Source organism: Trichechus manatus, unplaced genomic scaffold (assembly GCF_000243295.1).
Source record: "Trichechus manatus latirostris isolate Lorelei unplaced genomic scaffold, TriManLat1.0 scaffold00087, whole genome shotgun sequence".
NCBI lineage: Eukaryota > Metazoa > Chordata > Mammalia > Sirenia > Trichechidae > Trichechus > Trichechus manatus.
The window spans coordinates 598,938-612,222 of NW_004444023.1; the positions used below are offsets into that span (position 1 = coordinate 598,938).

Consider the following 13,285-nt stretch of genomic DNA (forward strand, 5'->3'; position numbering starts at 1 on the left):
ATACTTTCCTTGTGTCTTTGGTGTTCTTCATTCTCCTTTACTCCAGGCGGTTGGGACCAACTGATGCATCTTAGATGGCTGCTTGCAAGCTTTTAAGACCCCAGACACCACTCACCAAAGTAGGATGCAGAACACTTTCTTAATAAACTTTGTTATGCCAATTGACCTAGATGCCCCCCTGAAACCATGGTCCCCAGACCCTTGCCCCTACTACTCTGTCCCTCAAAGTGTTTGGTTGTATGTATTCAGGAAACTTCTTAGCTTTTGGTTTAGTCCAGTTGTGCTGACTTCCCCTGTAGTGTGTGCTGTCCTTCTGTCTTAGTCATCTACGGCTGCTATAACAGAAACACCACAAGCCGATGGTTTTAACAAGAGAAATTTATTTCCTCACAGTCAAAGTAGGCTAAAAGTCCAAATTCAGGGTGTCAGCTCCAGGGGAAGTCTTTCTCTCTCTGTCGGCCTTCTTCTCATCAGTGTTCCCCTGGACTAGGAGCTTCTCTGCTCAGGGACCCCAGTCCAAAGGATGCAGTCTGCTCCCGGCACTGCTTTCTTCATGGTATGAGGTCCCCCAGTCTCACTGCTCACTTCTGTCTTTTATATCTCAAGAGATTGCCTCAGGACACAGTCCAGTCTTGTAGATCCAGTCCTGCCTTACTAACACAACTGCCACCCATCCTCCCTCGTTAAAATCATGGAGGCAGGTTTACAGCATACAGGAAAATCACACAGTACCAGGAATCATGGCCCAGCCAAATTGATACACACATTTTTTGAGGGACATAATGCAAACCATGACACCTTCCCTTCACCTAAGATAATCTTGTCTACTATCTAGTTAGTGAATACCCGCTGCCTCCCTCCCCACCCTTGTAACCATCAAAGAATGTTCTCTTCTTCTCCCCCAGTCCCTGTCTTCTCTTGGTCCCTGCTCTCTCTCCCTTGGTTTGTCTTTCTCATGGTCTCTTTCTCTCTTTCTCCACCATTATCTCGATTTCTCTGTCTTCCCCTGTTGTCTCTGTGCTTCCCTCTTTTTACTTCTGTCTCTCAGTCTCTTTCGGTGTGTTTCTCTTTCTCTTGGTCTCTCTCATTGTTGCTATCTCTGTCTTTCTCTGTCTCCCACCCTGGGTCTCTCTTGGTCCTTGGTTTCTTTCTCTCTCACCACCTCAATCCCTCTTCACTGCTTCCGCCTCCCCCGTTTCCCCATCCCCCTTCTCAGTCCCCCCACCCCCACTCTGTCACTAAGACCTCAGCCACTCCACCAGTCATCACTTAAGCCTCCAGTCATCACCCAGACCCTGGTTCCTCTCCCCCAGCCCCTGCCCGCTAGCCCCAGCAGAGGGGCCAAGGAGAGACTCCACCAAGCCCAGCCTGTCCTTGAGGTGCTGAGCAATTTCACACCCCCTTTCCCACTCCACTCCATGAGAGCAGCCTTTCCCAGGACCCAGATGGCGCCAGGAATGTGGAGCAGAGAGCAGAGAGGCCAGCCAGAAGCCAGGAAGTAAGGACTCCCCCTGAGCCTCCCCCGCCTGGCCTCCTTCCAACATCTGGTGCTGGTCCTCCCGCCACCCCTTACTCCCTGCTTTTCTTTGGGCCTCTTCTGAGCCTCAGTTTCTCCTCGGCAAAATGGGCAGACTAGACCCTGCCCCCCTTCTCTTAGATCCCAGGGGAACTCGTGCTCGAGAATGTTAATCGCATGATTGATTGATGGGCGACCATTTGTGGTTTGTGTTAAAGGGACACAAGGATGCTGAGAACTGGGACTCAGTTTCTAAGCCTTCTCTCACATACAAAATTTCAGACAAAGGAAGAGACTGGAAGTAGAGATCCTAAGAAGGTGTGTAAATCAATGGTGACCATGACCGTGGGACTGGGTGAGACTAGGGGTTAGTGTGTGACCCTGAGTGTGATTGTGGGGTGGTGGAATCATGGTATATGACCCTGTATGTGACTGTGTGTGATTGTGGGGTGGTGGGATCATGGTGTGTGACCCTGTGTGTGACTGTGCGTGATTGGGGGGTGGCAGAATTGTGGTGTTGACCCCATTTGTGACTGTGTGTGATTGTGGGGTGGTGGGATCATGGTGTGTGACCCCATGTGTGACTGTGTTTGATAGTAGGGTGGTGGGGTCATGATGTGTGCCCCCACTGGGTGACTGTATGTGGCTGCCAAGTGTGAATGGGGCTGTGATGGAGAGTCATGTGTCTGTGTGATTCGACCGCATGAGGGAGGGTGGCAGTGTCATGCTGAGAACTTGGGAGAGTGTGTGCCTTAGTGACAACAGGACGTGTGTAGGGGTGACTCTGTGGACTCTGGGGGTGATGATGTTAAGTGTGTGAGATTGTGTGTGAGAGTATCAATGGGTGTATGTACAACATTGTGTGTGACCTTCAGGTTGTGTCACTAAGAAACCAGTGACTATGTTAGTGACCATTCAGCCGTGTGTTTATTTCACCAACAGTCGTTCCCTGAGCCCCTGCTCTGTACTCAGACCTGTGTTGGGCTACACTGGGGACCCAGCAGTGACCAAGATGCCTAGCCCTGCCCTCATGGGCACACAGGCCATTGGGACAGACGGATGGTGGTTGTGATGTGACCTAGTGATTGTGTGGACATGTGTGTGTGACAGCATCACCGAGACCAGGAAGCTATGATTGTGTTACTGTTGGTACAGAAGTCCAACACACTCTGGGCATGTGGGTACGTCACTGTGTCCGCCTGGGGGTGAGAGACTTTGACTCTCTGGGTGTGATTGTGGGAATGTCCACCTGTGAATGACACGTGACTCTGAGTAAAACCGTGTGTGAGATTCTGCAACGGTGTCTCTCTGTGGCTCAGGGTATGTGTAAAAATGGCGTGGCAGGGGCGTTTGACCTCGACTTCACGAGGGGGAAAGAGAAAAAGATCAACAGCCCAAAGCTGATTCCTATGAGGTGGAGGTCAGACATACTTGCTCTCGCCAGTCCTTTTTACCAGTTCTGACACCATCCGTCCCTCGCACGGCCCTCTCTTCTTCTCTGCTGCGTTTGATAATTTGTTGCAATGGCCACACAGAACTCACAGACAATACATACGATTACTTACGGGGTTTATTAGGGAAGTAACACGTTACATTTCAGGTTCAGGAATGCTCAGGATACAGTTCTTCCCTCAGGACAGCCTCTTCTCAGCTGTGCCCTCAGGCAGGTCTCTCCCTGGCCCTCGCCCCTCAGACCCTTGGCCCAGCCTCTGGCCTGCTCAGGCAAGTGCTACAAAGCTCTTTTAGCTCTACCAATAAGTGCCCAGTGGCACCCCACTCCACCAGTAAGCCACCTGCCCGACAGCGCTCAGCTTTCTCGCTCTGTGGGCCAGGAAGATCACTGTGCCGTCTCCTCATGGTCTCCTGTGGTCTCCTGCCACCGCTGCCACCGTTTCCTTGCTGCCGCTTCTTGCCATCTTTGGTGTTATAGCTCTCTCTTCACTCTCCTGGTTCCAGGAGCTTCTCAGCGCAGGGATCCCGGGTCCAAAGGATGCGCTCCACTCCTGGCTCTTCTTTCTTGGTGATGGTGAAATCCTCCCTTTCCCTCTCTGGAATGGCTCATTTTAAGCCTAGTGCGTTGGCAAAACTGACCAATCCCTTCGTTAGGGTTCCACATATCTTATTTGCATGCTCCCCCTCAATCATTGTGTGTGAATCACAAAGACTATGACTAGAAGTGCCATATTAATTAATTGCACTGAAGTATGGGTTGTGTGTGACGCTGTGCGTGTGACTTCGTGGCTGTGGCTCTGTGTATAAGTGACTGGGTGGGAGGTGTGCTCTGTGACTAGGGGGTTGTGGGTGGGACAGTGAGAGACTGTGCATGGGGGGGGGTCCTTGGGACGGTGAGGACATGACTGCTCTACCACATGACCTGGAGTGACTGTGATACTCACACGCCATGGTCCGCCTGGGCTGGGTCTTGGCTGGAGCTCTCCCTCCGGTTCTGGGTCCCGCCCCGTCCCTGCCCCCTCCCACCACCCCAGGCTGCCAGCGCCTGTCGCTTCTTCCAGAGCCCAGCGAGGCAGTGGAGGCAGCTGCAGCAGCAGCTGAAGCAGCAGCAGGAACAGGTGAGTGTGAGAGAGCTTGGGGCAGGTGAGGACTCCCCCAGTCCTAGCCTGTCCCTTCTGCCCCCATCTCCCCCCTCCAGTCTCTGGGTCTCTCACTCTCTCAGTCGCTCAGTCTATGCCTTTGTCTCTTTCTGTCTCTCAGTCTCTGTCTGTTTCTTGGGGTCTCTGTCTCCACGTCTTTCAGTCTCTGTTTAGCCTCCAGATCGCTTTGCTTCTCTGTCTCTGTCTCTTTCCCACAATCTCTCCATCTCTCTCCATGTCTTTGTCGCCTCTTTTTCTCCTAGTCCACATATTTGTCTCTTTCTCTGTCCCTCGGTCCCTAGTCACTCGCTGTATGTCTGTTTCTCTGTGTGTCTCTAGTCTCTGTATTTCTGCCTGGTATGTCTCTGACTGAGTGTCTGTGTTTCTGGGCTCCGTCTGAGATCCCTGCTTTCTTCTTCCCCTTTCCCTAAATGGTGCCTGGGAGGCAGGCGGGGGGTTTTGGAACGGAGCTTTCTAGGCATTGAGCCCCTGCAGAGGTAAGCCAGGGTCTGACGCCTCTCTAGTCCCTAAGGATTTGGATGCTGGGAGACAGGCTGTCCCGCCGATCCTGGGCTTTCTCCACAGCGGGGAAAGTTCCTATCCGCCATTTGAAAAACCGCCGAGAGTGGAAACTCTGATGGGGTCTCACGCTCCCCTCCAGCCTTAGCTGACGGTGTCTACTCCCTCCTCTCCAAGGCGGTTCCTAGAGTCTCTGGGTCTAGACTCCAGGGGACACGGGCGTTTCCGCCCAGCGCAGCTCTGGGGCAACAGCCCCCTCAGCAAACACCCCCACCCCACGTCCACTGCCGTTGCCAGAACAACAAATTGGGGGCGGGCCCGGCCCCGCCCACTCCTCACGCCTTCTCCCCCCACCCCAATCGCGCATGGGGGCGGGGGTGTGTGAGGTGTGGGCGCTGCCTCCATGTCGAAATCCGTGAGTCCCCCAGGTTGGGGGCGACCGGGCTGGTCTGCAAGGCTGGAGGCGCCTGACTGCCTTGGGACCCTCCAGGCCGGACCACCCCCGCGTGACCTGACCCTTGGTCCCCCATGCCCCGACGTCTGCAAGATGCTGAGCCCTGGGTCCCGGCGGCTGCTGCTGCTGCTGCTCTCGCTGTGGGGGCCGCTGCTTCGGAGGGCGGAGGTGAGGACCCGTGAACCGCGCGAGTTCAAGGCTGGGAGGGAGGTTTGGGGACGGTTTTAAGTCTTCCCCCGTCAGCGACGAGAGTTTTAAGACTGCCCGGCTTCAGCAGAGGCATATCTACGGAAAATAGCGCCTATGGCAAGCACTGAAATTGCGTCCCTGTCCAACCATCTGACAGCCATCTTTTAGAGAACTTAATCTACCATAATATCAGCTGAAAAATACAAGTCCAGCTCGTTAATCTTTTACGTAATACATTATGGCACCACCCGAAAATTACAACCGCACTTTCCTTGCTTTCACCAATGAAATTTGGTCTATGACCTGCTTAAAGCCATTTTTTTCAGTTTCTGCTCTTTGTACTCAGCAGAGCAAGATCACACAGTCTGCCTTGACCCGTGGAGTCTCTCAGATACAAAAGTATTAGTTTTAACTTGCTGAAAGCTCTCTCACAGCTGGCCATGGAACTGCTATGGTTAATAGAAGCTGCTCAGTGGCGCCCGCCACCACCGCCCCCCCAAGTGGCACCCAGGGCACGTGCCATACCTTAGACAAGCCTCTGCCTTGCCCAGATTCAAGTTCTGATGATTGTTTCCACTCCCTGGTCTTTCCCCCATAGATCCTCCTTAAGGTTTCCAGCCACCTCCTTCCTAATTTTCTTGAAAGTTTTCAGGCCCCCCCTCCCCCCACCGCCCAGCAATACCTCTGGCGGTTTCTAGACACCCCCTCCCAAAAGCCTCCACAGTGTATTTGGTTTGTTTGTTTTAATAGATTTTATTTTTTAGTCCAGTTTTAGGTTTACAGAAAAATTGTGCAGGAAGTACAGAGAGTTCCCATAGGCCAGCTTACCCCCCTGCACACTGTTTCTCCTTTTATTAACATCCTACATTCTTGTGGTAATTTATTACAATGGATGAACCAGCCTTGATATATTATTACAAACGAAAACCCACAGTTTACATTACGGTTTCACTCTGTGTTGTACAGTCTCACAGGTTTTGACAAATGCACAATGCCGTGTGTCCACCTTTGCAGTATCACACAGAACGGTTTCACTGCCCTAAAAATGTTCCGTGCTCCACCTGTTCATCCCTCCCTTCCTCCCCATGAGCAATCACTGATCTCCCCTGCGGCTCTTAACTAGCCCCTCCAACGACCTCTGGGGTGTTTCTGGCCCACACGAAAGGTGCTGCCTGGGAACGAGGTCGGTCTGGCGGGAGGCTCCTTTCTCTCCTTTCGTAGACAGGCTCTGAGGGGCAGACGGCGGCAGAGCTGTACCAGCGCTGGGAACGGTACCGCCGGGAGTGCCAAGACACCTTGAAGGCAGCGGCGCCCCCCTTAGGTGTGGCGTGGAGGCTAGTGGCAGGGGGTGGGGCTAAGGCTGAGGGGGCGGGGTTTAGGGCGGTTCTAGGGTTGCCGGGAGGGGCCTGGAGCGAGGCTTGGAAGAGGAGACATCGGTGGTAGATGTGGGCTGGGTCCGAGGGGCCTGAGTGGAGCCTGGAGTACGTGCGACGGGCCTAGACGTGAATACAGAGGGGACTGGGGCAAGCCCCTATTGGTGGGAAAGGCGGAGAGGAAGTTTGTAATGGGAGGAGTCTTGGGCGGGGCTTGCACTAAGAGGTGGGGGCCTCAAGTGGACCACCAAAGTGGTGGAGTTTAGCGCGGAGCCTGGGGAAGGCCTCTGTGATGGGCAGAATATGGGGCGGGGACTTGCTCAGTGGGAGGGGCCCAGATTGCGGCGAGGTGGGAGGGGCCTTGGGCTGGTGGGAGGAACTTTTTCCTGCGCTTGGACCAGAGCCGCTCCAGGTGGGTGGGGCTAGGGCGAGGCTTGGGAGGGAAAGACTGAGCTGGCGCTGGATGAGCTGAGCCCTAGGTCCACTCGGTGTCTGCCCACCACACCCACCCCTAGGTCTCGCCTGCAACGGGTCCTTCGATATGTATGCCTGCTGGGACTACGCTGCACCCAACGCCACTGCCCGCGCCTCCTGCCCTTGGTACCTGCCCTGGCACCAGCACGGTGAGGCGCCCCCTGGACCCCACCCCTCCCCAGACACAAAGACCCCCGATCCGTGCCCTAGACACCCCTCCAGGTCACCTACACCCCATCTCGTGTTCCTCTCTGTCTGACTGGGTTTATCCTCTGTGAGTCCAACCCTGGCTGGGTGACCCTGACCCTGGCACATAATGTCCCTTCTTTGTCTCCCTATGTCTCCCAGGGCAAGATTCTTTTTTAATTTTATTGTGCTTTAGGTGAAAGTTTACAGTGCAAATTAGTTTCTCATTCAAAAATTTATACACCAATTATTTTGTAACATTGATTGCAATCCCCGCAATATGTCAGCACTCGCTCTTAACACCCCACGTTCCCCGTGTCCATTCGTCCAGTTTACCAGTCCCTTTCTGCCTTCTCGTCTTTGCTCTTGGGCAAGTGTTGCCCATTTGTCCTCATGTGCTTGACTGAACTAAGAAGCACTTTCCTTATGTGTGTTATTGTTCGACATTCTTTTCTATTCTTTTCCTGAATCTGCCTCTCTCTGGGCTTCTTGGTCTTCCTGGCCTCTGTGTCCCTCAGTAGCTATGTGGCCTTGGGCAGGTTTAATTTTTTTGTGCCTCACTTTCCTCGTGTGTAAAATGGGGCTGATGATATTACACATTTCATAGGCTTGTTATGAATATTAAATGAATTAATGCATGTAAAGTGCTACATAAGTATTTGTTGTCATCATCACGTTGGCTGTCTCTCCCTGCCTTTGTCTCACAGTGTGTCTTTCATTCTCTCTCTCTGCCTCTATGCCTCTGATCCCCCTTCCTTGTTTCCCCACAGTGGCCACGGGCTTTGTTCTCCGCCAGTGTGGCAATGATGGCCAATGGGGACCTTGGCGGGACCATTCCCAGTGTGAGAACCCAGAGAAGAATGCAGTCTTCCAGGTGTGTAGATGTTGGTGGGCAGGGGAAATGTAGGTTAAGACGTTGAAGAGGAAAAAAAGGGCAGTACCCTCAGGCCAAGCCTGAAACCCCTGGCACTGTTCAGGACTCTGGGTCGCAAGTGATAGAAACTCAACTCCAATTTGCTTAAAGGAGAAAGAAAGAGAAATGCATTGGCTTCTGTGATTGAAAAGTATAAGGCTACAGCTTCAGGCACAGCTGGATCTAGGTGCTCGAATGATGTGGTTGGAAGTCTGTGTCTCTCACCATATCATGTATGTTTTCCTCTGTGCTGGCTGGTCTTAGCTCTCCTATGGAGTGGCAGAGGTGGCCCCCATTAGCACCAGGCTTACATGCCACCAACCAAGCAACACTATGGAAAGACCAAGTTTCATTCTCAATAGCTCCAACATAACATCCCAGGACTAACTCTCATTGGTTCGGTTTGGGTCATATGCCAGCCCTGAACCAATCACTGTGGGAGGTGGGTGTTAGAATACTCTGATTGGCTGGGCATGCATCACATGCCCAGCTCTGGAGCTGAGGGGTGGAGTCTGCCCCACCCAGGCAAAAGTACATGGTTCCCCAAGAGAAAACTGGGCTGCTGGCAGGAGCAAAGAGCCCCCTTCTAGGGCTGAGGGAAGAGCTGAGTTCTGTTCCCATGTCTTCCTCATCCCCCTCCCCCACCCCACCCCCAGGACCAAAGGCTGATCTTGGAGCGGCTGCAGGTCGTGTATACTGTCGGCTACTCCCTGTCCCTTGCCACGCTGCTGCTGGCCCTGCTTCTCTTGAGTGTCTTCAGGTAGGGCCCCCATTTGCCCAGTAAGATGGAGTGGTCAGACTCTACAACTTCCAAGCATCCACTGGCAGTTCTATGGGAAGGGCTAGGGGTGGTTTATATGTCTGAGGACAGGTCTCCAGGGGTCCCCAGACTGCCTCCCAAATCTCCCAGGAGACTGCGCTGCACTCGCAACTACATCCACATCAACCTGTTCACCTCGTTCATGCTGCGGGCCGCAGCCATCCTCACCCGAGACCGTCTGCTGCCCCCTCCTGGCCCCTATCCTGGGGACCAGGCCCCGACCCTCTGGAGCCAGGTGAGCATGATTCCACTGCTTCCTCAAATGGGAACCTGCCCTCTTTGGTTGGGTCAGGAATTTCCCAATCCATTTACTAACTCCTACGCCATCAATGGGGGCAGTGGTGATTTAATGGTAGAATTTCCTGCCTTCCATAATGCGGGAACCAGGCTTGAGTCCCAGCCAATGCACCCATCAGTCAGTGGAGGCTGCATGTTGCTTTGATGCTGAACAGGTTTCACGAGAGCTTCCAGACTAAGACAGACTAGGAAGACAGGCCTGGCAATCTGCTTCTGAAAATCAGCCAGTAAAAACCCTGTGGATCAAAATGGTTCAATCATATTATGCGTGGGGTCCCCGTGAGTTGGGGGCTGACCGTACAGCCACTAACAACAACAACAACACTATCAACACTGTATCTCTCTAGGCTCCTCCAAATCCATTTGGAAAGGCACCCTCCCAACTCAACCCCCCCCATCATTGAATGAACTCTCCCACCTATCATTTAACTTTCCCACCTCATCACCCTCTATATTAGAATCCATTTCTTCTCTCCGATTATCTCACCCATGCTTGGACTTTTCCACCAATGAGAGAATCCACATGCTGGAGGTGAGGTGGGACAGGATGGGAAAAACCAGTTGGTGGGGGGATTTGGTGACACCAGTTGTTACTTGGAGATAAAGCAGGAGAAGATTATTAGAGGGTAGGGTACAGGGGGTGGGAGAAACTATCTGGTAGGGAGACTTAGATAGTTCCAATTGTTCCCAGGCAATAGAGTGGGAGAGACTATAGGAGCTAAAGTGGTAGGGTAATGAGGTGGGAAAAGCATCTGGTGGCAAGATGGGCCATACCATTATTACCAAGCCATGGAGGTGGGAGAGTCCATATGCTGATGGGAGAGGGTGGTGGATGGGAGAAAACTTTTGAAGGGTAGAGTAGATATCAATTCTTAGAAGGAGCTGGGGTGGGAAAGACCATATTTTGGCTTTGGAGGATTTGAGGAAAACTCTGATAGCAAGAGGGAAGATACCAATTGTTAAGGAAGTTAGAGTGGAAAGGTCTATTTAGGGGAGGAGATTAGAGTGAGTGAACCAACTAGTTGTGGTGGAGTTGATTCCCGCTCATGGTGACCCCATGTGTGTCAGAGTAGAACTGTGCTCTATAGGGTCTTCAATGGCTGATTTTTCCAAAGTAAATTGCTAGCACTTTCTTCCGAGGCACCTCTGGGTGGACTCAAACTTCCAACCTTTTGTTTAGCAGCCATGCACGTGAGCCGTTTGCACCATCCGGGGACCCCAAAGTAAGAGAAATTAACCCTAGATACCATCCATTAAGGACGTAGAGTGGGAAAAGAATATTCGATAGTAAGAGATGGTGGTGGAAGGGGGGACGCCCTGGGAGTCGTGACTGCCTCCTCCCCTTCTCTGGCTGCCCCCTAGGCCCTAGGCGCTTGTCGCACGGCCCAGATCATGACCCAATACTGCGTGGGCGCCAACTACACTTGGCTGCTGGTGGAGGGCATCTACCTGCACAGCCTCCTAGTGCTCGTGGGAGGCTGCGAGGGGGACCACTTGCGCTGTTACCTGATCCTCGGCTGGGGTGAGCCCCGACCCCGGCCCCAGCCCAGCCCAGCCCAGCGCGCCTCCGCCCGCCCTTGACTACCCTGCTGGTTGACCTCAAGGAGTCTCCTCCCCTCTCCAGGCTTGGCCTCTCCACCTCGGCTGGGGCATTCCGCGGGTCTTGGGTCTAATGGGGCCCCTGCGCGCGCTGACAGTTGCGGCGGGGTGGGGGGGCGGGGCTGGGATTTGCACAGGGGCCCCCGCGCTTTTCGTCATTCCCTGGGTGATCGTCAGGTACCTGTACGAGAACACGCAGTGAGTTGCGGGGTCTGGGGCAGGGCCTGGGAGGTGGGCAGGGCTTTGGGGGTGGCCAGGAGTTTTGAGGGAGCATGGGCGGTGCTTGGAGGAAGTGTGGGCGGTGCTTGAAGGGAACGTGGGCGGTGCTTGGAGGGAACGCGGGCGGGGTCTAAAGGAATTGGTGAGCTGGGGACTATTCGAAGAGAGGGTGGGTGGAGCTGAATAGTAGTGGGCGGGGCTTTAAATTAATGTGGGCGAGGCCTTAAGGAAGGTGGGCGGGGCCTGACGAGTGAATGTGCAAGACCCTGTGAGTATACGGGCTTGTCTGTCTCAGCTCTTCGCCCCCGTCTCCCAGGTGCTGGGAGCGGAACGATATTAAAGCCATCTGGTGGATCATCCGCACCCCTATCCTCGTGACCATCTTGGTATGGCCGGCCCCACCTCCTCCAGGCCGTCCTCCGGGATTTCCCGCCCTGGGAAGCAGACGTCCTCTTTCCTCTCCACCCCCGAGGAAGGAGTGGGACTGGTTCAGCCTCTATCTCTCCCTGCAGATTAATTTCCTCATCTTTATCCGCATTCTTGGCATCCTCGTGTCCAAGCTGAGAACGCGGCAGATGCGCTGCCCGGATTACCGACTGAGGTGCGGGGGGGGGGGGCTGGGGCGGAAGGACATGGGACACGGGGTGTGATGGCGCCTGGGACGCTGGGTCACTGCTGCCCTCTATCCCCAGGCTGGCGCGCTCCACGTTGACGCTGGTGCCCCTGCTGGGTGTCCACGAGGTGGTGTTCGCGCCCGTGATGGAGGAACAGGCCCGGGGCACCCTGCGCTTTGCCAAGCTCGGCTTTGAGATCTTCCTCAGCTCCTTCCAGGTGCGGGGGTGGTGTGCAGGGGTTCTAAACCCGTTGACCTAGGACCCTCCTCCCCAGTCATCCTCTGGCCCAGCCGCTGAGTGGGGCTTCCTCGTTCACTGGGATTTCATCATTCATTCAGCACACAATACTAAGCTAGCGCTGCCTGGGTTGGAGAAAGTGGCTGGGACCAAGACTGAGTCGCCCCAGCAGTACTGCCTCCTGCTCTTCACAGAGCTGGGACTCCGAGGCCTGGCAGACCTGAGGCCAAATTCAGGCTCTGTCACTTCCCAGATGCTTCTCCTTCCACGCTGGATGAGTGGCGTTGGATAGATGTCTTCACCTTAAGGTCGGGACTAGGGTGAGGCAAGCAGGTGCCTGTTGTTAGTTGCCCTGGAGGTGATTCCAACTCATGGTGACCCCAAGTGTTACCGAGTAGAACTGAGCTCCATAGGGTTTTCTCTGCATGTGGGGTTGCCATCAGTTGGAATCAACTTGTTGGCCACTAAAAACAACAGTCTTAATAAAAGTAAATCACCAGGACTTTTCTTGTGCAGTACCAATGGGTGAGTTCGAACTGCCAACCTTTCGGCTGGTAGTGGAGTGCACGTCCTCCGTGTTCACCACCCAGGGACCTAGCAGGTGCCTAAGGCACAAAATTTCAGGGAGCAGAATTTCTGTTTGGGGCAATGGAAACATTTTGGAAGCAAAGAGTGGTGATGGGTATACAATATTGTGAGTGTGATTAACGCCACTGGATTGTACACTTGAAAGCGGTTAAAATGGCAAATTTTAGGTTGCGTTTATATTTTACCACACACATACACGATTTTAAGGAGGCACTCTTTCCAAAATTTAAGGCCAGCCCTGCACTTGCTTGCCTCACCCCAGTCCTGACCCTGCTTCACTTTGCGGAGCCTCAGTTTTCTCACCTCTAAAGTGGGGACAATACTGGCCTTACCTCACAAGACTGTTCATGCATCCAGCAAATATTTATTGAGCACTTATTACGTGCTAAGCGCTGGTCCAAGCTGACTGTGGGAGTACAACCAAGAACCAAATAGATAAAGGCCCCTCCCTGCCCTCTGGTGGTAAAGACAGACCTTAAATATAAAACATACAAGTAACATGTACAGAATGGAGCCCTGGTGGTGCAGTGGTTAAGAGTCAGGCTGCTAGCCAAAAAGGTCAGTGGTCTGAATCCACCAGGCCCTCCTTGGAAACTCTATGGGGAAGTTCTACTCTGTCCTATAGGGTCGCTAGGAGTTGGAATCGACTGCCGGCAAAGGGTTTCAGGTTTTATGTACAGAAAGTCCAATGACATG

General features: G+C 53.6%; 1 protein-coding gene across 1 annotated transcript in view; it reads left to right on the forward strand.

Annotated features, from left to right (window-relative positions):
• The first annotated feature begins 3,917 nt into the window (after positions 1 to 3,917).
• The window catches only part of GIPR (gastric inhibitory polypeptide receptor), an 11,122-nt gene continuing 1,754 nt past the window's right edge, over positions 3,918 to 13,285 (forward strand). Inside the window, exons 1-13 of the mRNA XM_004381785.1 lie at positions 3,918 to 3,935; positions 4,003 to 4,086; positions 5,117 to 5,248; positions 6,491 to 6,590; positions 7,158 to 7,265; positions 8,073 to 8,176; positions 8,872 to 8,975; positions 9,126 to 9,270; positions 10,695 to 10,854; positions 11,069 to 11,129; positions 11,467 to 11,536; positions 11,663 to 11,751; positions 11,843 to 11,981. Coding sequence (XP_004381842.1) covers positions 3,918 to 3,935; positions 4,003 to 4,086; positions 5,117 to 5,248; positions 6,491 to 6,590; positions 7,158 to 7,265; positions 8,073 to 8,176; positions 8,872 to 8,975; positions 9,126 to 9,270; positions 10,695 to 10,854; positions 11,069 to 11,129; positions 11,467 to 11,536; positions 11,663 to 11,751; positions 11,843 to 11,981 — 1,314 coding nt within the window. The remainder of the gene's footprint in view (positions 3,936 to 4,002; positions 4,087 to 5,116; positions 5,249 to 6,490; positions 6,591 to 7,157; positions 7,266 to 8,072; positions 8,177 to 8,871; positions 8,976 to 9,125; positions 9,271 to 10,694; positions 10,855 to 11,068; positions 11,130 to 11,466; positions 11,537 to 11,662; positions 11,752 to 11,842; positions 11,982 to 13,285) is intronic.